General features: G+C 38.7%; 1 protein-coding gene across 1 annotated transcript; it reads left to right on the top strand.

Annotated features, from left to right (window-relative positions):
* The first annotated feature begins 1092 nt into the window (after positions 1–1092).
* Positions 1093–19383, top strand: ara (araucan). The gene is given in 7 exon segments (XM_068302430.1): positions 1093–1487; positions 5684–6181; positions 12054–12169; positions 16875–17212; positions 17277–17899; positions 17902–17946; positions 18026–19383. Coding segments are annotated over 7 exon segments (2136 nt in total). The 5' UTR covers positions 1093–1436; the 3' UTR covers positions 18491–19383.
* Positions 19384–24664: the final 5281 nt, after the last annotated feature.

Genomic DNA, 24664 nt, shown 5'->3' with positions numbered 1-24664 from the left:
CTGCAATAAATCAATGTGTATTCGATCCTAAGGCGACAGAATCAACTTCTCTTTACGAATACTGCGGAGGAATCAAGTTCTTCAAATATTTTAAAGTGCGCTTAGTGCATGACCGCAAATCTACAAAATTAGGAGAGCAAGATAGAAGTTTTTCCATATTACTCGCGATTATGGTTGGTTTCCAAACGATCTATTTTTGGCACCAGAGGTCGATTGAGTCAGATGACATGCGTGGGCTTCGATAGAATTTCGGTTTTTTTTTTTATAAAAATACGTATTTATCATTTTAACACCCGTGTGCATTTATCGATGTGCTTAATATTGAAGATGTTTACGTTGAGTCTATCTCTCTCTCTTGTGCGATCGTTTATGTTGAACGAGAATCGGAAGACAAAGTTAGCTGATTTGAAGACCAAACAAACAACCGAATGACAAGCCATACACAAACAAATGGGCGTTTCCCAACATAGCACAACCTTTCTCTTCGGAAGAGTAAGTATAATAGTCGCATCGTGATTCCAATTCGTTTTGTTCTTTTTTCCCTGGGATCATTTGTGTAGTGCTAACAAAAGTCGCACCTGTCAAAAAGTCTTGAAAGAAGAAACCTATAATAAACGAACTGAAAAAAGAGATTCGTTCCCATTGGTGGTTGTGAAGCACTTCCAGTGCTAGCAGCCGTCTGTCATTTCCCCTCGCGGAGGTACAGCTGAAAGAGCATTTAGGCATGTGTTGAAACGAAGAAGCCAGTGACTGTGCACCCACCACCACTACCAAAGCCGTTCGGGGGGCGTTGCCATTGCTTCGTCTCCACTTCCAGTGCCATCTTGAACGACGCGAGATGGGTTATTCGGTCTAGCCGAGTTGATAGTTGGACTGCGGCAGGAAGTATTGTTGTCCCACTCTCTTGCTGGTGCACGCCGATTGCAACGGAATGCGAGTGTGGTTAAGGTCAGAGCAACGGCATTCGTTTTAGCTTTCGTTCGTTCACAACCAGTTCGTTCTCGAGCGTAGATAGGTGCACATCTAGAGCGCGCTGTCGCCGTAGTCGACCCGCCGCCGCCGCAGTCTCGTTTGCGTGTTGAATTTCATTTGGGGCCTTTGCCGTTGAAAATTGATTTATCGATAATTTGCAATTGCTTTTGTGTTAAATGCTATAGGAAAACAAAGTGGCAATTTGCAATATAATCTTCCAATGTAGAGTCTGATTGGCGGCTCGGTTTGACCCATAATCAATGTGAATTGATTTTTTTTTAGTGAATTGCTCAATCAAGAATATTCAACGACGTGTATTTCAAAGTCAGTTGGGTGAACTCACAAAATACACATTTTGTATTAACTTATGCTCCTGACCCCCCACATCAGATAATTACGAGAGAGTGGACAATTTGACAATTCAATTCACAATTCAAGAATCCTAAATCAAACAACTACTTCTAATGGCTGCATATACCCAATTTGGATATGGAGGTTTTCCGCCGGTTTCGCAGGTAAGTCTTGGCAGAATTATATATGTATGTATGTACATACATACATATGTACATATGCATACAAATGCACCACTAGTTATTGTTAGTATAGGTATTTACAACGTGTTCACACTTCGTACGCGATTCATGTTTTCTGTAAAGCTAAACTTGATTACTCGGTTAATAGTAGAAGCATTTTGAATATTATTCAATTTCCGATAAAGTACTTATACATGTGCACATATGCCTAATACAATCTATAACTACTTGAATTTTTTCTAACTTACCATCGGCGTATATGAAAATCTGATGTATATCAAATTTGCCACTTAAAAACGTTATTAAACTATTTAAACAATTATTATCAATTATGTATGTATGTACTTACATACATAGAATGTGCACACGAAATGCTGCATTCGATCCTTTGTTTCTTTTCTTCCTCTATTTCATGCTTTTGTTTATTTACTTTTGGCTTAGTAGGTTTCGACCAAAGCGTATCACTAGTGAGGTTTTACATACATATGTATGTATGTATTATTGTATTAGTAATTGGAAAAAGAAATCAGTGAACAAATTTGATTTGTAATGACATGTAATTACAGCTAAAGAATGTATGTAATATGTAAGTACATCATTGAGCAGAGAAAGAAGAAAGTATGTGAATTCATAAATACATACATATGTATGTACATACATTACATCTCTTTACCAAAGAAGATGGTATTCGAGGTGTATCACGCATTTAATAAAAGAAAAGACGGAAAAAATTAATTAAGTGATTTATATAATATTGTGCCTCTCCCTATTTACAAATGTACATACATCACCTGCCGATATCTAGTCACTACGGCTTGATCATTTTGGACCACACTCCCCGAATCGACGGCAGATAATTGTTTCGACAAAAAGCATCCAGTCGGCAACGACTGATGGCAATCAGGGACGACACCATGGGAGGGGCGGATTGGAGCACGCATCCCTAGCGTTTGAGCAAATGAAACTGTTGAAAAGTCAATAAAATTCAATTGCCACGATCGTAAATCATAAAATTCATAACCGTAAAGTGACAGCTCAGGGCAACCTGTAGGTATGCGGCTGCGCTGAGTACGTGAGTGGCGATTCAATGAAATATGGTCAGCATCCTGATCACCAATTGCAGTTTGAGCTCAGCCGATAATGGCCACTAGAGGTCCTACATACGATATATGTACATGTACATGTATTTGTATGTACATACATACATACATACATACATACGTAGGTATCTATGTAGTTATGTACCGGTGTACATTTGTATCAGGCGACGACGCAATGACTTAAAGCTTGTCATGTGATCTATTTACATTGCCCTGCATTGCCATTTCTGCAATCAATCTGAAAAGCAAAGATACTGTCTGACCTCGGCTAGTCTGATCTTAGTTGGTATTTCTTCGTTGATGCAGTTTCTTCTGTTGCGTGAGCGGAGGGCTTTGTGGCGCTTGTTACGCGGAGTTACGCTATCAACTTGGTCATCGGTGGCAGCCTCTTCCGTCTGCACCTCGCTTTGTGGCCAGTCAGAGTCTCCTTCACAGGGGACGCAAATACAAGTCGAGATTAGATCACAGAACTCCGTTTGTAATTCAGAGAAATTGGCAATTGGTATAGTAGATGGTAGTGCACACATGGCCAGCGATCTTATCTGCGCGCTGACGCCGCAGTTGCTGGACAATCGTCTGCACTTGTAGCAATGGAGCTGGCGCTTCTTTCAGTGGTCAGGTAGGAAAACGCCTTACTCTCTTTTATACAGGATCGTTCATGAATGTGGATGTGGATGTGTACGTGGAGCTGCTCATGAATAATGCATTATTATTATTTTTTTCGAAAAACCAGCGGAATCTGCCAAGTGTATAAAGCTCCTTATATGGTGTCGTCTATCAGATCAGTTGTCATAATTCTCATATTGTCTGCCAACTTTTAGTCGTTATGGAACTTAGTGAGGGCTACTCCTTGGCGAACTCCATGGGAACTGTGTCTGCAAGAGGTGCTTTAACATAGCTGACAACCAATATAGCTCCACTGATTGCGCATTTTCATGTTATTTTCATATGTATGTACTGTCATAAGTATATTCCTATTTATAACTACACATACATATGTATACATACATATTTGTATTTAGTACATACAAGCTACATATGTATGTATAGCAGAAGGAAACCCTCCCTCAAAGTACTACTCAAAAGTTTCTGATTTTTTATAAATACTTACAATTTAGTCAATAAAAGACGAAATTGATAGTAATATAGGTACATACATATGTCTATTTGGAAAACTCTTTTCTCTATTTTACACATGTCTCACTCTTACCCGCTCTGTGAAGAAAATTTGATCTGCTTACTTACTACATGAGGGTACACCTCTTGTAGTCTTGGACGTCTATGGATGCAGTTGTCATCTCTTCATATTCTGCTGGCATTTCGACGGCTTTAATATAGTATTTCCCACTATGGACGCATAGATTTAACAGTTACTAGTTTACACAGTTTTTTGTTTTTGCCTAGAAAGTTGTTGGGACCGAACTACTATAATATGATTCCGCCAGAGGCGATCGGTCAAAAGGACTACTGACACTACAACCTAAAATTCGAAATATGATTAAAGAATGAATGTGGTCAACACCTCATCATATAGAAAATCGTATGAAAGAACTTATTCGAGAAAAGTTAATAAAGGATTTAAAGGGGTTAAAACTACAAACCATGTGAATTTCAGCGCAGTCAAAGTTCTTTTGTATAAAAATGTAGCTTCTTCTACATACATACATATGTACATACATCTATCTAGACAACGTTTTAAAGAACGCATAAATTAGCTGTAATTTTGAAAACTGCCTTGAGTCGATGTGTATTTGCAAGACATTTTAGTCATAAGACCTATTGCGAGATTATGTTAATGACGCTTGCTAATTATTAGTTAGGTTAAATTTAATATCTTGCAGAAAACTGCGTCCCTTCCATTCCAGCAACAGGAGCTGTAAGAAATGGAAAACGTTTTTGACCTCTGGGTCCAACTGAGGTTTTTATTCCTTCTTTTCAAATATACTAAAGTCAGCCGCGACGGCTTTTGATCAATTTGTAGCTGTCCATCAGCAAAGTATTCAACTTAATTATAGGCCCATCGATACTTTCGTGAAGATACAGTAGAAAAACACTATGAAATTAAAGCAGCGGACAAGCTCGTTTTGCTGATTGCCCCAAGGCAATTTTCAGAAGCATTCGTCTGCATGTTCTTGTTGCTGCGGCGACCGTGGTAGAGATGGAGACAGAGACGAAGACTAAGACGAAGACGGAGTCGCTGTCTTCATCTTCATCTTCATCCCTACCTCCTCCGTCATTTCGTCAAAGTGCAAGACGAAGCCGATATCGACGTATAAGCGTCGACTGCCACACCCTCATTGATTTTAGGCATTTTACCCAGCCCTGTCTTAGCCTGGACTTGGGTATGGCGTATTTTGCATATTAATTGCGATGCAACTGGCGCATGCCATAGGCGAAACTGTCCAAGATGGACGTCGTCAAGCGAGCTTGGCTGATGCCTCACTTTAAATCGGTTTGGAATATAATTGAAGTAGCCGCCATTGCGAATGCCACGAATTCGTCAATGGAGAGTCCTCATCGCTTACGAACAATATACATACAGACTGCTTAATCGAGGTAAGATTATAAAACTGGCTTCTGTGCTCTTTTGCCTCTGGTGCTGCTTTTGTGTTAACACTATATTCGCTTACATGTAATCGCAGCATTGTGTTATTGTTCCTCTTCCATATTTTAATTACAGCAAGCTACTGACTAGTAGTCAGTTTTCAATGAGTAGTTGGTTATTATTTATGATAGGTTCTGAAAGAATCTGTGTTAGTTACTGTTAGTGACTTGGCCGATTCTCTTAGAACTAAATGATTTAGTGGTCCGATCTGGATAAATCCAAGATTTGCGGTCTCCGCAGTATATAGATTCAAAATTCAGCTCTGTAGCTTCACACGGACGGACATGGCTATATGAACTAGTCAAGACTAGAAATATATACTTCACATGCGTTGCACACTTCTGACCAAAATGAATATGCCCTTTTTTGCAAGTGTATAGAGAAATACAGTGATCCATGGAAATTGATACGAGACGGCATTTGGATATGTACTTACATACATATGTATACTTTTGTCTTTTTCTATCTTGCAGCTTATGCCGCCAAATGTGACACATGCTTCCGAAGATGCCTCCTCTAATGTAAACGAGTCGTCGTTAGTGATGACAAACGCTCCAGCACTGAGCCCCACGGGTGGTATGGACAGTCAGACGAATCAGCAGGCCCCAGGCAGCGGAGGCGATGCCTCCTCAGGTGCCCTTAGCCCCAACTCGAATGCCGCAGCGGGCTCAGCAGTTGGTGGGGCAGCAGGAACTGACTTGGCCACTGGCGGCTCCCTGGACGGCAATGCTGTAGGCACAACGCCTACAACAGGAAGTTCATGCTGTGAAAACGGGCGTCCTATTATGACCGATCCTGTGTCAGGGCAGACCGTCTGCTCTTGCCAATACGACTCGGCGCGCCTTGCTCTCTCTGGGTACTCCCGCATGCCGGCCGCCAGTGTCGGAGTGTACGGCGCACCTTATCCCTCAACGGATCAGAATCCTTACCAGAGCATTGGCGTAGACAGCTCCGCCTTTTATTCACCGCTGGTAAGTGAAAGCCAAGAGGGCTAAATAATTTATTTCAACATATGACTTTAATTGTATTCATAGTTATAGTCAGTGGCTTTTGGATGACGCTGATGTTGATAGTGTTTTTGGAGCATTTGCCCGTGGCCAGACATGGTACATGTCGATGGCTTGTCACTGTATTCATCTTAATCGAATTATCATTATGGCTGACTGGCGCACTGTCAAAGCTCATTTAGTAGCGGACGTCTATATGGGAGGTTAACTGTCCCTCTCTCGTTCATCTTTGCCTTTCTCTCTGTTCATCGCTTTCTTTCAGTCTCTCTCTCTGCCTGTCCCTTCGCCCGAATTCTACCATTTATTTTGCTGGTTTTCTCTGCCGTGTCTACTATTGTTTTTTTCAATTTCGATATTTGATACTTTTGCCCAAAGGAAGGCAAAATCATTGCAAACAAAACATGTTGCCCTATGGCCTCAATTACATTACCGATGAAGCCAGTGTGTACCTATGTATGTATGTACGAACATGTATGAACTAAGTTTATATTGTGTACCTGTTTCTTTTGTTTTTTTAAGTGACCACAGAAATGTACACGAGCAGCTTGCTCATTTTTGACGACGCACAGTGGTCGCTAAAGTTACTTACAAAAGTCTTTAACGTTTGAACCGACCTATGTATCGATTGTATATTTAAAAGATATGTACATACATATGTACATATATCCCCTAACATCAAAAAATTCCGTTATCAAAACTAAAATGGGCTTAGCGGAAATGTTGTTTCTACATTGGCTTTTTGAAAATTTCATTTCATTTCATTGTATACTGCAGTTTCTTAAATTTTACATTTAGCTCAAAGTTAGCTACATACTTTAATTTTGGAGATTCTACTTTTTATATTATATCAGCTGAAATACTGATACTTAATACATTAACTACTAAAAGAGCAGGTACTCAACCAAGGATCATGATAAGGATTGCTTACTGATTTTCTACACATTTAAAGGAAATTTTTGTTACCTAAAAAGTTTTAAATACTTCAAAAATGTGTGTTAAAATTGCATAGAGCCAAATAAAATTAGAAAATTTATTTAATTTTTTAAAACATTCCTTAAATATACCCGGAGGGCCTGGGTCAATGTTTCTATATCCTTGCAAGCTTTTTGTCACTCTTTCCTTACCTGCCTTAGCTACTCAACGGCTGAATCTGGGACATACAAACTTCGCAGTATATACAAACCAAAAATCTCAGCTCCATAGCAATTACGGTTTAGGAGGAGATCGGTTCGATCCAGACGGACGGACATGGCTACTTAAACTCGTCTTGTCGTGCTGATCAAGAATATATGTACATTATGTACTTTACGTTGCACACTTCTGACCAAAATTAATATACCCTTTCGCAAGGGTATAAGAATGCCAATCCTTCGTAGAGGGGGCTAGGAAATCTTAAAGAACGTTTTTTGGAATTCTTCGGTTTTTTTGGCTCCGTACAAATTGACCCAACCTAATGTGTATATGTACATACAATTATATCTATGCAGCTGACATGAAAAATATTGTGGCCTAACACCGCAGTCTAAGTGAAGTGACGCACTTAATCCAAGAACTTGTTAAGGTCAAAATCATTTAAATTGATGCACAAAAATGCTGGATACACCCCTTTTTTCGTTCGACAACAAACTTGCCATAGATATATGTGTGTATTTTATTATTTTCAACATTGATGAATTTAACACATTTATGTATTTTACCTAAAATACTGCTTAGTTTAAGAAGGGACAACTATAACTATAACTATACTAGGTTGACCTCTTCACTCCAAGTAAAACGGGAAGGTGATCTAGAGTTTTCAATTGCAGTGAAACTTATTTCGGGAACCGTTTGGCTTTTTTCCATAAGAATGAACGTCTTCGACTGTACGATTGCCCACTGCTGTCTGCAGAATTGCAGAAAACGGCGAAAACCATTTGTCCAACAAAATGGCACTCGAAATAATTATTTGCAAGAGAGGAAATGAATTACAAATTCACCCCCTGTGCACCCTGTTCCTCCTGTTTACCCTGGTGTAACAAGAGACATCTTGTTGCTCTCTACATTGCCAAATCAAGAAATTCGGCTCGACCTTACAAGAACGGTTTATGTGTTTGTATATTGATGCTTAGGCGCAACTTTGAGGGGATGGGGTTCGGACCCCGATCTTGACAAAGAGAAGCTCTTGAGAAGCTCTAATTTGCTTTTGTTTTGAAAGCAGGGAACGGCACAAGGATAGCCAAAACAAGTTGTTGGTGTATGCGTGTGGAAAATGGAAAGTAAAAACATTTTGCCTTGATCGAGGAAACAAACGCACCCGATTATCTAATGCAAGAAATAGATGAAGCTAACAAACACACGATCAATTTTTCCATGGGTAGCATTTAAAGTCTACTCGACAACTGGCAACCTTCTGCAGTCGTTCACACGCAGTAGAGATGCCGGAGCAGTGGAGGATATGGGGGGCAGTGTCCTGGTGTAAGGCGCATACATACATATGTACATCGACAATTTTTGCTGGCTTTCTTTGTGCCTACCTCCGGACTAATTTCGTCGCTACGCCTTTCCGTGTTCTTGGTGGTGGTCTCGGAATGCACACAGATGCCAACACGAGCCTACCCCTGCTCTAGGTCATAGACCAGGTTAACAAGCAGTACATCAACAGTTTTCGTTGGCTCTCTTTATATGTACCTTTGACATAGAGTCTTCGCCGCTTTGATATGAGAATAAAGGAAGCTTTGTCGAATTTATAAAGTATGTACATACATATGTGTATATAGTACAGCGAGGCCATTTGCCAACGACCAACTTAGCCATTACGACCTAGGTGGGTTATGTCTAATGTTAACACACATACGTACACGTGGCGGCCAAGAATTAATCACATTTTGTGTTTTTGAACTTTGGTTCTGATTTGCTCGACTCCCGAATAACTCAGTAAGAATAATTGTTTATTTATTTGTTGGTTATTGAAATGGGGTCCGCAAATTTAATCATCCCAGCTTTTGCCCCTTTCGTCTGGTGTTTTTTAACACAAAATTACTCATCCTCGAATGAGATTTCATTTCAAATGAAGTAAGTAAGACGTCTCGCCGACTTAAGTATACCATGCACCGGTAAAACAAATATTTTAAATTTAAAAGAACAAATGCATTTTCAGATGCTTTTTACAAGCATTTCTTAGTATCTCGCTCACTCCAACATAAGAGGACTCTAGCGCCCCCACCTGCCAACGGACAACTCCGGCCTTATGCAAAAACGTTTATATGCATAACTCGACTATTTTTTGTCCGATATTGATCAAATTTGCTGAATATAAGTATCATTTTAAGTGTGCCAAATTTGATTGCACGAGGTAGAAAAAATACGGGAGATAATCGAGTTTTTTTAAATTACGGGGGCGAAAGAGGGCGTGTCAAAATTTTGCCACATAAATAATCTGCACATTTACTAAGCAAATAGACATACAACATTTGGAGTCTCTGGCTAGAATGGTCTTTGAGATAAAGGTATTTTTTAAATTGCGGGGGGCGGAAAGGGGCGAGGCTAGATCGACTTTATGGGGTCGGAAAACCCTTCTTCTGCCTGTTACATACATTTTGGCTACTTTAATATACCATTTCACCTCATGGGTGCCTGGTATGAAAATTGAAAAATGTATTTGTAAAAGTATGAGTACCGTAAATTGAATATTTTATCTAATTTGAACACTAAACATGTTGCTGTAGTCAGGTAGGCTAGCGGTTTTTGAGTACCAGATCAAAGAGAACACTCTCTATGAAAGAGTGATGCAACCGAGCAAAGCCCACAGAGCAAATGGTGCGGACACGACGGCAAAGTGTCATGTTAAATTGATATTTACAACAGGAAATTCTTTTCGCGTCATTTGCTATCCCTACTCCACTGTTTCACTTCTCACTCCCTGTCTTTGTTTTTGTTTGTGCCCTGTGACATGGTCCCTCGAACCATTCGCTGCATGTACCTGACCGACCGCATCTTGGGTTTATCAACAGACCCAAAAAACATCTTTTAATTAAGAAAATATCATTGACGTTCTTGTGGTCGGTCACACATTGAGCTTGATAAGACGTCACTTTTTAATTCCGTTTGAGTGTTGGTTGCCGAACGGGCACCCCACACCAGCAAAGTGTTAAAGTTGGAGATTCAATGTATTAATGTACCTGTCTTACTGTGGGGGTTTCGATTGATGCATTCTACACATAAATCACACTTAATGTTCCGCCGCCCTTCTTTTGATTTGAAATGCGCAGGCTATGTATGTATGTATGTATGTATGTAGATATGATGATAACCAGCGGTGTTCCTTCGTCTGGTCAAATGGCATTTTGATAAATATATTTGTCACTCGAATGCGGCAGCATCAGTATAGAAATTTATAGATGTACATACATATGTATGTATGTATATCTGTATGTACGAACATCGGAATTGGCAGAGTCGAGGGCAAAGCTGGGTTAAATATTAATAAACAACGGAATACATGATGTTAAGCAATTAAAAATGTTAATATCGATTCATAAATCAAGAGTTCACAAAGGCTATGGCCGGCTACAGCAACCAGATTGGGCGTTCGATTGTCCCCTACCAAACCCCTGGCGATCTGGCCAATAGTTGTCGCTCATAAATCCGGCTGTCATTTTCCGAGGGCATAAATCGCATCACGCCATAAACAGAGACCACAGAAGCGGATCCAAAATTAAAATTAAAAAGTGTCAGCGTTTTTCTGCAACAACAATAAAGACAACAACAATAGGAATTCCGACTTCGATAATTTTGATATTAGAATAGCGGTTGATTTAAATTATACTTTGTATCTTATACTGCGTGGGTCTTTAGTTCTGCTGCTCATAAAATATGGTCAGCGATAAAATAATGTTGCTTTATTACGAAATATGTTGCTAAATTATACATTTTATGTCAACAAAATTGTAAAGTTTTTCAAAGTGTGGGAAAAAATCAATGCGAATAGATCTGCAATTTTTAAGCAAACGAACGTTGTGTTGTCGAAATCGTGCATAAGGATGCTGCAACTCCTTTCCCGATTCCTGGTATAGCATTAAATGATACAGTGGTCCGATCCAAATGATTTTCATACCTAGCTTTTATACATATATAGCTGAAAACGCAAGTTGCATTAGAACAGCTTTCGAATTGGCGGGGTAAAGTGCATACGCACCGACATATATCGACTCAGCTTCTCATGCTGATCAAAAATTTATATACATATCTGTTTGTTATGCTATGCATGAAATGGTCGCCAAAAAGTAAAAAGGCTTTTCCGACCCCATTATAAAATATATCTATTGATCAGCATGACTCGATCTAGTCACGTCCGTCTTGGAAACCATAAGAGCTATCGCTTATAGCCACCAAATTTGGTATATATATTCTGGTGTTACATGTAAATATACAAGTAGAGTCTGTTTAAAATTTCCGCCATGCCCCTTTTCACGGAGTTGGTCGTTGGCTGGTGACGGCGCTAGAGTGCTCATGTATTTGTAAGAATAGACGAAACACAACACATATGTATGTATGTATGTATGAATGTTTGGTGTGCAGCATGTAAAAATAATTTTATGTACATTTATTTGGTCTTTTTAATTGAAAATAGATGTTTCACCTGATGCATGGTATGTACACTCCTTTTAATTTTGTCTTTGATCTTTGGGGATATCATAATTCGTCATGAAACAATACATATGTACATGTTGTGCATTTCAGTTGCTAGTTGTTTCCCACATACCGTACTAGCCTTAATACGACATTAAACCAATTCACATCTTAATTAATCTAATATCTCAAGCTGATGCTAATGTGAACTATGTATTCTTCATTTCAGAGCAATCCATATGGGTTAAAAGAGACTTCCGGAGGGACGGAAATGGGAACATGGACATCGGCTGGCTTGCAACCGACTACTGGTTATTATTCCTACGATCCAATGTCAGCATATGGGTAAGCAAATTTTTTACATTTTTCTTACAGAATTGCTTACGTGAAAATGAACCTAATGCAATGTAGCATGATTAAACACAAGGTTTTGTTTGAAATGGCATGAGTCCTAGTGTCCCTAAATTGTAGGCATAAACAGATAATGAGATGGCAGATGGGATACTTGTATTTCTTTTGATTAGTATATCGAATTATGAGTCGTACAAGACCGTATCAAAAATTAACTAACTAACATTGTACATACATATGTATTCCGTATACATATTTAGTGTTTTTAAAATCAAGTTTATATTGAATAAAGACCGCCCTATGGCTATTTGAACTCGTCTCGTGCTGATCAAGAATTAATATACCCTTTCTGCAAGGGTATAAAAAGGCCAAAGAACAGCAAATTATTCTAGCAAACCTCAATTTCATGAAGCTCAATTTAGTCAAATAAATGCCTCTATTTTTTTCAAAATAAAATGAATTCTCTCAATCCGTAAAACCAATTTTTTCATATGTCTGGTCGAAATTAATTGACTTTTCCAAATATCTATAAGTGTTGGATGACGCTGTTGTTTTAAAAGATCTTTGGGTGGGTGTCGCAAACAAACAATCCTGCACACAAAGTAGAGAAAAATCTATAATTATTCGATTTGCCAGGGCTAAAACTGATCAGATTGCCCCGATTTTCTTGATGTTTTGGGAAGAGGTGTAGTTGACTTTATTTTTTTGATGTTTGTGGAGGAGTAGTTCCTGACTATGTGCATGTAAACAAATACTTATGCAAATTAATTACCCAAACTTCTCGGATAATCGAAAATGTTTTTTCTATTGAAAATAAATGTTTGTGCCACCAAATCAAAGGCAATTGTGCATCCATAATTAATTACAAAATATTTACGAGTACTTAAAATTGATTTGAATTTAATTGCTTTTGGCGCTGTGACACCTTCCACCGCCGCGCCGGACGGAGATGGCCAGAGGGCCGTTGGACAGAGTGGCCGGGGGAATAGGTGGACAAAGGGTAGACGATAATAAAATTTGAATTGCGGAAATTGTCAGAGCGTGCGAGATTATTTATTTATGATTGCGGCGAAAATAATAGCAGTTAATTGCACGCTAGAGCGCCACCGGCTCACAAGCACATCCTCACAATCGTATATGCAAGCATACATACATACATACATACATACATACATACATATGTATGTAAGTATCTGCAGATATATATGTACATAGATACATACGTGCGAGTGTACATTTGTAGCAGCACACATGCAATTGCGTATTTATATGTATTTCAAGTTTGTATACACATGTGTAAATATATACATACATACGTACATATGTATGTATGTATGTACATATATATCTGCATGCATAGATACACAGCCATTGGCACGCATCAGAATTGATACGACGGCCGGACCGGTATGGGATCCGACTGACGATTGCACCGGCTGTGGCTTGCCGTTGAACGGTTGGGTTTGCGTGAGGAATTGCCATGAAATCGAGCTTTTTGTGGGACTGTAACTAAGTGAACAACAACAACAACAACTATGGGGAGAGTGAATTGTGTGGAGGTGGGGTGGTTGGATGAGGTGTGAGCGAAATAAACGCCATATTGGCGGCCATATTGAGCGAAAGTACATACTTCTTGTTTACTTATACATACATGTTTCAAGGCATGCTCGTACACACACCGTGAATGCAAGTCTATATATGTATGTATGCATGTGTGTATGTATGTTTATATAAATTAGGGTGGGCCGAAAAACGCGATTTGTTGTGACTTGTTGTGCTCATCTAGCTCGAGAATCGGATCTATGCACTTCTTCCGGTCAAATTCACAATTTGTTTTTCCTACCTCATTCGCGAAATATCTTTTAAATTGAGTTTTCCTACTTAGGCTTTAGGCTTTTGACTCTGAACATCGTATACTATACAATACTTGTAAAGACTCTAAGAAAATAAATATGAATCGAATAGTGGCGGCTGATGGGGCTTCAAAATTGCAACTTTAGATACTTTAGACCCATATTTTGGGCCCACTCTAAATTAAACATGCACATGTATTTGTATAAAACAAATACATACGTATGTACATACATACATATGTATGGACACAATGACAAACATTAAAACGATGAACAATTGCGCTTTGCGCTGTGCAGCGTCACAGATTGGTGCGAGGGTGTGTAGAACCTAAAATGCAGAAAAAAACAAAACCCGACAGCTTCGACAGTATAGTGCAGTGGGTTGGCACGGCAATGTGGGCGTGGGTAGGAGCAGGCGGTCGTCGGGAATGGAATAGGGATGGAAAAATTTTGTAATTACTACCTGACAGGCATGTCCATGTCAGTAAGGCACTCAAGTCCCTTGAAGCTGGCGACAATGGCATTTGACATTCGCTATTATTTGTTTAAAACGTGTTCACTGCTGTATATGCAGCTTGCAGGTAATAAAACAACAATCAAGGCAGCAATTGTTGTAAGCCAAACCTGAATTGAATGTCGTTGTGCAAACAGTAAAGAACATTAACAAGCGTAAGCTGGTCAAAATGTAATGAGCGACTTAATTTTCATTTCTTTTCGCCTTGATCTACTATCAGCTATTAAAATATCATTCCGCGACTTATCGAATTGACATCGACATATAAATGGAAAACGTATTACCTTAGCTAATGTTTCCAATGGCAGGATACTGATTTTGAGACCTTCTAACCAGTGTTAACTCCTTATCCAAATTCTTGATGCAACCTTTGAGGTCATACAAATTATAAACTTTCGACTTTAAGGCTCAAGGCTCCCTATCTTCCTGATTCAATAATAATAATTGAATACAAATTACAGTATTTATTATAATGCCGACATCGGGAAAGGCCCGGACAACATTTACAATCAATAAATTTTTGATTAACTTCATCAATTCCTGAAGAGAAAATTGGGATACCTATTTACCCTCCTTTATTTCCGAAAGTTTTTGACGCCATTTCCCCATCTTGAGAACCTCAAGCCTCTGGCGTGATCTGAATAGTTCAGAATAGTTTCACATTTGCTTTAAGAACTCAAGACTCAGATAAATATGTACATACATACCTAGGCGGTGGCTCAATGGAGACCCACTAAAACTACAATACTGTTGTGCTCGAGTTCGAACCCCGACATAGGTGGAGTTTCCCCCGATGAAGCAATACTGCAAGGTAGTTTCGTCGGGGATAATGGAAACGATTGTGGATAACATATGTACATAGTAGGTACAAAAGGTGTAACATTTGAATTCAAACAAATACGAAAAACACTCACATAAGAATACGGTTTATGCAAGTTATAAAAATAAATTTCTTAAGTTTACCGAGGCGACTGACTTACCTCATTTTTTTTGGGTTTAAATGAAGTTGGTTGCTTGCTGCTAGTAAGTCTATTACCTTTAGTCAATCAGACACAGGTCTGTATAGTGTAATTAAAGAACCTTTTCCCATCAGCAAAAGTAGGTAACCACATTTTTTTGTTTTTGAAATATTTGTGGTTCTCTCCGAGATCTAGGTGTGCATATACATATGTAGGTAAAAGTGATAAAATATACAAAAATATGCACACAAAAATATACAAACAATACTGTTAAAGTAACGGTACAAATTATGTCTTAAATTAAAGACACTTTAATAGTCTGAGCAATTAGAGCCAAAACTCAAACATCAGACCCAACGCTGCATAAAATAAGTTTTTTTTTTTTTTTTTTTTTTTTGTCAAACACAAAGGAAACTTTGTTGTAAACTTTGTTCTCGATTGTCCGAATGTCCGTCTATCGAGCTTATGTCAGACAGTCGGTGAACGCTTTTTTTTGGCTTCATCTTGTTAAATCCACCGCACAAACTGTTGATTCTGTGGCACCATAAAAATCCCATAAAAAAAGAACGATGCGACGAAAAAGAAAAAAGAAAACGAAAACAAAAAAATAGATGAAAGCAACCCGAAAGTGAAATGTATAACGCGACTCTCCTACGGACGAGCCGGATAGGACAAGATGGGTAAATGTAAAACGAGTACTTATGGGTTGGGGTTTAATTTAGCTAGGAAAAGTTTAGGGCATGTTGCTTTGAGCGCATTCACTAGGCAGGCAAAAACCATTATTGCAGCCGAAAGACGCTTCGTACGGTCCGTGCGTTCCATGAAATGGGGTAGAGTAGGACGTGGCGAGGGTTGAGGTTGCCCACACTGTTGGGCTTGGGGATAAAGATAAAAAACGCTAAATGCAGAGCAGAGAAGAGTTCCGGCGATGCAGTAATCGGTACACTGTAGCTCGAGCCGGTCTCCGGTTGCATCCATTTACCATATGTTCATGGCATTGTCGTCCTCGTTATTGCTACAGCTTTATGTGGCCCTTTGTGGGTGTATTCTGTTTCACAACTATGTTTTACAATATTTTGACGTGGTACTACAATAGTGGCGTCGCGACGCGTCGTCTCCGCTGGGTAAAAGGGGACTCGACTATGGGCGGCATATGAAAACATCATTTTTGTCGTTTTTTTTTTTTGTGTTTTGTGCTGTAATTTTAATGAATTTCATGTTTGCTGCCTCGTTTTCGTTACTGCCATTTGTAGAGCAATGCAATTAAATAGCACAGCGCGGTAGTTTGGCACGTATACGAGAAGAGTTACACATTGTACTAACATATGTACATACTAAACTAAATTACTAACCAGATTTGCATCGTTTTGCAGGTACGGGGCAAGCTACGACCTGGCTGCCCGCCGGAAGAACGCTACTCGCGAGTCTACAGCGACATTGAAGGCGTGGCTCAACGAGCACAAAAAAAACCCATACCCGACAAAGGGGGAAAAGATCATGCTGGCCATCATCACTAAAATGACCCTCACCCAAGTTTCGACCTGGTTCGCTAATGCCCGTCGCCGTTTGAAGAAAGAGAACAAGATGACATGGGAGCCAAAAAATCGAGCTGACGATGATGACGACGCCCTAGTGTCGGATGAAGAAAAGGAGCGGAAAGAAGACTTGGAAGCAGACAAGGGCGATTTGGCGGGTGGCAGCTTGGTCAAAGGTAGACACAGGAGCACAGGTGGTATAACTTTTCGTAGGTAACATTATGTAATTTCCCGTTTTAGATGCTACAAAAGACGAAGACGATCTGACAGACGAGGACCAAAAGTGCATAGGCCAAGGAAATTTATTGCATAGTGGTTTTGGATACCCATCAAGCGGCTATCATGGCGGCAGTAGTGGGTCTGGGTCTGGCGGTGCTCAGCCAGCCGGGTACCACCCATATCACCATCAACACCCAGCCTATTACCAGACACAGCAGAGTTTGCCAGCTGCATTCCAGAGCAGCGACGATGGGTTGATCAACAAGCACAGTGAACACACCAATCCAAAAAACCAATTACGCCGGGACTGTGGAGTGCCGATTCCAGCTACCAAGCCCAAAATCTGGAGTTTAGCCGACACAGTTGCCTGCAAGACTCCACCCCCAACATACATGGCTCAAAGACAGCAGCATCAGCAGCAATCCATGCAGCAGCAGATGCCACCCCTGGTCCATCAACAACAAGAAGGCATGGACATGAACTCGGGCCAAGCGCAACAGTCGGCGGCCATCAGCAATGCACACCTATTCAACGGAGCACCTTATTTGAGACCGCATACAACGGCATACGGGGGTTTTCTAGGGGCTACGACACAACAGCTTCATACCACGAACAGTGCCCCATACACGAGTGTCCCAGTGCGCTCCCAGTCCAACATTCGGAGCAGCAGCAGCAGCAACTCCAGCAGCACGCATACTCCTACTATCCCTTCTACGGCAAACCCGATGACCCTGCCGCCGTCTCTAAACTCGCACCATCAAGAAATAGAGTTCCCGATCGTTCATCAATCACACCTGCATCCACATCCACATCTGCATCTATATCCGCACTCGCACCCCATGCATCAACATCCGCAAATCGAACCACAACAGCAGCAATCTCAGTCAACAGTGAGTCAGCGGGCGATGGGGTTTCCCGAAGCCCAACCCGATACTCCACCCCAAACTCCGCCGAATATGAAGGTGTTGAGCGGAACTTTGAATCTGCTGCCTACCGCTTCTCAAGTCCCTATGACCGTTACTTGTCGCAACAGTAATGTCAATGACCTCACAGCTGACAGCAGCGGTAGTTATCGAAAGAATTTCTCGACTCGACTGGGCGAGTTTTCTCCCAGAGATGATTTTACCAGCGGCAGCGGCAGCAGCATCAGCAGCAGTAGCAGTTGCTCTTCATCCCCGCAGTTGCATCGGAGCGAGGCGATTTTCAAGCCGTTATTCAAGAAGTATACCAACTGAGAATACCTTGCATTCGCCGATTCATATTTACCATAATAACCCATTTACGAATGTGTACATTATCCCGATATCTGCGTACATCAGCATGATGTAAGAATAATTATTATAAATATTTTTTTTTTTAAATTAATGTAATTTACATGTATAATATAGAACCGTGTGTGTTGCCATGTGTGTTTAAAATATATATATATATATATATTTTTTTTTTTTTATTTTTTTTTTTTTTTTTTGCACAAAACGTTTATAAATTGTCCAATGCTAATATATTTTGTAAACTCTTGGCCCCTTTACTAAATAATAATGCTTTTTAAGCATTAAACTGAATATATATATATAAATGCCTAAACATATTTTCAATTCACATGGCTAGAATGGTAAATGCAACTTTTGGCAGAAGGCGGGGGGGGCCAGTCAAATGTTTCATGCATAGTTCATTACACACACATGGGTACTAAATGTACAAGGATACATGAGGTAAATAGATAAATATACAAACACATACACATGCAATTTATTTAGAGGCCGGTGGACTCGTGCAAAAGCAAATAAGGATCTTGTAATATTATCTCCTAGATTTTGATTGTAACCGCATTATAGACTAATGTTGATATACATAAACACATATTTTACTAACTAATAATCACTCTAAGGCTTGCTAATTTTTTTGATCTAGATAAGTGAAAAGGCCGAAAAGTTATCTGTAACGTAACGCAAATAAAGGAAAAATGGGCAAGAAGTCATACATTATTTTTATATGTACATAAATACATAGATATTATGGCAGTATTTGTACCATCGCAATCTGCGGTGGTTTCGTTTCATACGGCAATATTCAGCAAATCATACATAATCTAACGATACGCATGACATCTGGACAAATATGAAAACGCATTGTTTTACAATTTGTAGGAGTCGAATTTGAAAAAATGTTTGCCCTGTGTGGAATGCATCTTTGCAGTCCGACTATCCAGAGTCAGTCAGACTAATATAACTATTTATGTATGAATATGTGTACTTCATGATGCTTCATTCTGTGCGTTATAAACATCTGACCAAAAGTAGAATACAGTATGTATTTACATAAACACTTATATTAAATTTAGCAATAAGTTTAAAAAACTGTGATAAAATTTTCGTTGTCTAATAGGCTCCACATTTGACTCGTCATCTTAATAAACATACAATGTAATTTTTTTTTCTTTTAATACAATAAAATCATAATAGTCCTGATAAATAAATATACATTTGGTTTTCTCATTTTCATGGAATCGTGTAGGACTCTTCGCTTTGTCGCGAGGTTGGGCAGACAAAGGGTCAACTCGGCGATCGGTGATGAAGTTTATGTCTTCCCGAAATTCGAAAAAAGCGATTTTCACATCCAATATTAAACTTGGCACGTTAATTTTATACTGCAATATCTATCAATATACCGATAACTTCAAACTGAGTTATGGTTATAACTATTAACGGTTTTCAAGGTAAAACCGTTGCAAATGCAAATCTTTGCAGCTCGAAATACCAAAGTCAGCGAGACGATTTTCTTACTTCACTTTTTTTTGCTTTTAGCCAATTATCTGCCAAACTAAACACAAGCTAGTGGACACCAGTAGGGGCCTTTCGGACAGATTCGAAGTACTTTATAAAAACAGTCACCCGTGAAAACTTTTATCCCAGGAACTCAAATGACTCTTCAAAAAATTATGTTTGAAACTCTTGAAGAAATTAAGAGGTTCTTTTTGGTTGAGAACTTTTTTATTCGTTTTTTTTTTGGCTAAATTATGCTTTAGAGTATTGAGAATATCGGTCCAAATAGTTCAGGAGGTCCGACAGTCTTTGTTTTCTTCATATGAGGCAATGTTTATTTGAAAAAAATTACTTCAAACCTTAAACGCAAATATACAGCCTGTAATTCTTTAATAAAGCGAAGTGCAATCGACGCAGAATTGCCACCATTATAATGCAGACCTCATTCAGAATTCACAAAAAAAAAAAAAAAAAAAAAAAAATGGCCCAAGAATAAATTCAAATATTTTACTGGGAGGGTTGTATTTTAACGCGTTTGCGTTATGTTTAATCAAACGTTTGTTCTGTCAAAATTGGCTCCAGGCGACCAAATCTTTGTCGACAAATAAAACCAAAGTTCAATGTATTTATGTATGCATGTATGTAGGTACATACATATGTCAAATATATTGATATTAAATTATTTCGAATCAAACGATCGATGTTGTGGTTACGGATTGTTTTTGTGAAAAGTAAAGTAATTTCTTCCAACTTTTGCCAAAAAAGTAATTACGCAAATGTTTACTTCAGAACTTGCTTTTGAGCATGCTTTTTAACACTTTTTGCCCAAATTTGCCCATTCTCTTTATAATTCTGAATTTGCGCCAAATTTTATGTTCTACTCGTTGTGCGGGAAAAAGACACGAAAAATCAACTTTTTATTGGATTGTTGATAAAATGCATTAAATTAAGCATTAAACTAACTTTGAAGCTTACATCTTCAACAAAATATGAAATATTATTTTATGTCATAAAAAACAACCAAGAAAATGCTTTGAAAGTATGCAAAAGATCAAATATAATTAAGCTGAACACATACTATCTACATACCAAATTTGGTGTTTCTACTTTTGTTAGTTTTGGTGAAAAACAGTTTTATTTAATTTTCGGGGGCCAAGATGGTGAGTCTAGCTCTTATGGTCTCCAAGATCTAGTCGTTCATACGGACAGACGGACGGACGGAGAGACATGGCTAGATCGACTCGGCTGTTGATCCTGATCAAGAATATATACACATTATTGTGTCGGAAAAGCTTCCTTCTGCCTGTTACATGCGTTTTGACGACTTTGATATTTTATTTTACCCTATGGGTGTATGGCATAAAAACTATGTTATATTATGTGTTACTGAAATAGAGCAACATAATATAATTTCCGCAGTCCTCTGAACTGAACAACGAGGACCCGGGTTCGAGTCCCCGGCGAGTGTATGGATGAAGTTATCGTCTAAGCCGAAGGCCTTAGTTGACAGTGCTTATAAATATGGTTAGGTGACAGTTGACAACTATATCCTATACTTATAAAAACAATAACAATATAATTTCCATAATAAATACCTTTTGGACTTTGCAGTATTGGTAGCCATTATTCGGTAAAATATCAAATATCCTTTTAAGACTCATTAGTTTGGAATGAAAATGAGAAAATCTCATTAGCTTTCTTTTTGGTTTCCGACCCTATTGATTCATTTGCACAGTTTTCAATTATGTGCCTTGAAATTTTTATGAAAAGTTTTGTGTTTTCTCAATCAAAACTCAAATTGTTCGCGGAACTTCACCTTTTACGGCGTAACAGGAACGAAAAATAAGTTGAAGCAATTTAGAGAGGGTATTTAAAAATTGGCGAGATGCAGATGAATAAGACGGCCGCCAGTATATACATATATTCTATGTTCAGCATGAGTCGAAATAGCCATGTCCGTCCGTCCGTCAATGCGTATGTACAATGCCAATTCAAAAGCTGTTCTAATGCAATTTGGTATTTAAGTTATTCATAGCTTATACTGCCCTCCAAGGGTATAAAATTAGCAGAGGCTAACTTGAACCGTCTGAGTACCTCCAAGTTTACAACAACATCTACATATGTACATACATACATATGTATGTATGTACATATGTATACACTAAATGGAATGTGTGTGCTTTTGTTTGTGTTTATGAGGAACAGTTTTGACTAATAAATTGATATTTAGCGAACTGATTGTTGAACAAATTGTCATTTAAATTACAATTGACAGCCGATGAATAGAATGAAACGGGCGAATCAAATTACCCATTTACTTGTGTAAAAAGGAAGAGATCAAATATTTGAATCCTTTCTAAAACACATCGTTAAACTGTTTTGGGCACAAACCAACAAGTAGCAACAAATTTCCCACTATATAAGACTTTTTCACAAACTGTCCAAGTTTGTATATCTTGCAAGTTTTCTGTTACTCTTTCTTTACCTGTGTCAAAAAGTTTTATTCAAAAAGCTGAATTCTGTTGTGTCAATCTGTTGTACATATAGTTTTTCGATTTTCAATCAGAATAATAAATTATTATGTGCTTCAGTTAATAACCTACTTTTGTGATGGTCGAGTGTGTAGGACCGATCGTGTCTATGTTATGTTAAGGGTCCTCAAATTTGCCACAATCATTAACGAACCATGCACCTATGGGGTGAAATGGTATATTTAAGTCGCCAAAATGTATGTAACAGGCAGAAGGAAGCTTTTCCGACCATAAAGTATATATATTCTTGATCAGCATCAAAAGCCGATACGATGTAGCCATGTCAGTCCGCCCGTCCGTCCGTCCGTATGAACACCTATGTAGATCTCAAAGACTATACTAGCTAGAGACACCGAACTTGGTATGTTTACCAAATTAGTATTTGCGCAGACTATGATTATTTAAAATTTTTGCCACGCCCACTACCGCCTCGATAATTTAGAAAAAACTGGATGGAATAGTACCTATATTAGAGTTGTCAGGTTGCAGCTTTTCATCTCAAAAATTTTCCGCGTAGGTCGTTACTTGATTCATATTTGCTTTTTGGCCGCATATTTCAAATATACATACATAGGAAATGTTTAGCATATATACACACATTGTATGTACATACATATATTAAGAAACAGTACCAAATTTCTTAAACGGCTTGGCTTTGTAATAATTTGATCGCCCATCAGCGGATCACTGGGTAGATTCGTTCCCATTCCCATAGCTTAGGTTGGCCGAAATGCCTTATTGGTTTTATGAGATGTTTTACAATACTAAACGACTGCAACGGGTATAAAATTTTTCATTATATACATACCAATGGCCAATCAGTAAGCCGGATAAATTAATCGCATCTCGGAGTAATGGTGAGTTAAACTTCCCAGTCAGAGTCCTTCTCAGCGTTTGGGAAGCAATCTCATTTATGGGCCATAAACCATGGGATTTGCCTACAGCCCTCAACAGTGCAAGCGTGGTTGTTTCTGTTGCGGGACAGTTCCAGCATTTTTTGTGATCGGTCACCAACGGCGAGCATACGACAGTTAACTTTTCTTGCATCCACTTAACGTCTTGGGGCAATAAATCAATCCTATGGTCAAACGCCCGTTGTCAGACAGCAGTCGAATTAATCACTTTGAGAATTGTTACCTATTTGGAAACTTGTCGCATTTACCTGCCAGCGTCGAACTACGGCTTACAAACTCAGATTCGGATTCGTGTGCGGTCAATTCCTCAACACCATTTGAACTTTCCGCATTGTTAATATAATATAATGTACCTATATTTAAGAACGCCATTGGGAGATCCGAGTATATGACACTTGAATTTGTCGTCGCTCGTTTGTAACTTTTACAGTGTGGCATATTTATTTAAGTTGTAAAACTTACTGAGAATGGTTATAAGGTTTAAATTTAATTACCTCTCAAAAAAAAAAAAAAAAAAAAAGATTACAACGAACGTTTTACATTAATAAATTGTTTAAGGGGATAGATGAACAATTCGATTTGTATTTGCATAAGTCGATCTGATGCCTTAGTAGAGTTTGAAATGTATATTTTGTCACGATTCCCTTACCTGCTGGCGTCAAAGTGAAAAGACGTTTTATCTCAAAAGTTTAATGTTCGCGAAAGAAGCAGCCTACAATCTTGTAATCATGAAGCATCGTTTTATCGTATTTTATATGGCAGCTTATATGTATAATTGAGACTTCGTCATCTCTATAGGAACTATGATAGAGTGGTCCGACCCGAGTGAATCCGAGATGCACACCCCGTCCAGTACATAGAAGCCTACATGCAAAAGCTCTGTAGCTATAACGGTCTAGGGGGAGTTTGCGTCGAACCAGGCGGAAGGGCGGACATGGCTATATGAATTCGTCTCGTTGTGGTGATCAAGAATACATATGTATGTACTTTATATGAGAGATGCTTCGAAGACGCTTTTTTCTATGCGTTGCAACTCTTTTTAGCAAATCACAAAACAAAGAGATAAAACCTGTATACTGAAAACATTAAAATGCAGTATGTAGAACAACTGTAATAGCCAAATAAAGTTTTGCACAAACATTTTACTAAAGGACTTGTCAAATTTTATGTATCCGACTTGTATGGTCTTTGACAAAATACAA

Source organism: Drosophila tropicalis, unplaced genomic scaffold (assembly GCF_018151085.1).
Source record: "Drosophila tropicalis isolate 14030-0801.00 unplaced genomic scaffold, ASM1815108v1 contig_993, whole genome shotgun sequence".
Lineage (NCBI taxonomy): Eukaryota > Metazoa > Arthropoda > Insecta > Diptera > Drosophilidae > Drosophila > Drosophila tropicalis.
Note: the sequence above shows the minus strand (reverse complement) of the source record. Positions and strands in the feature narration are given on the sequence as shown.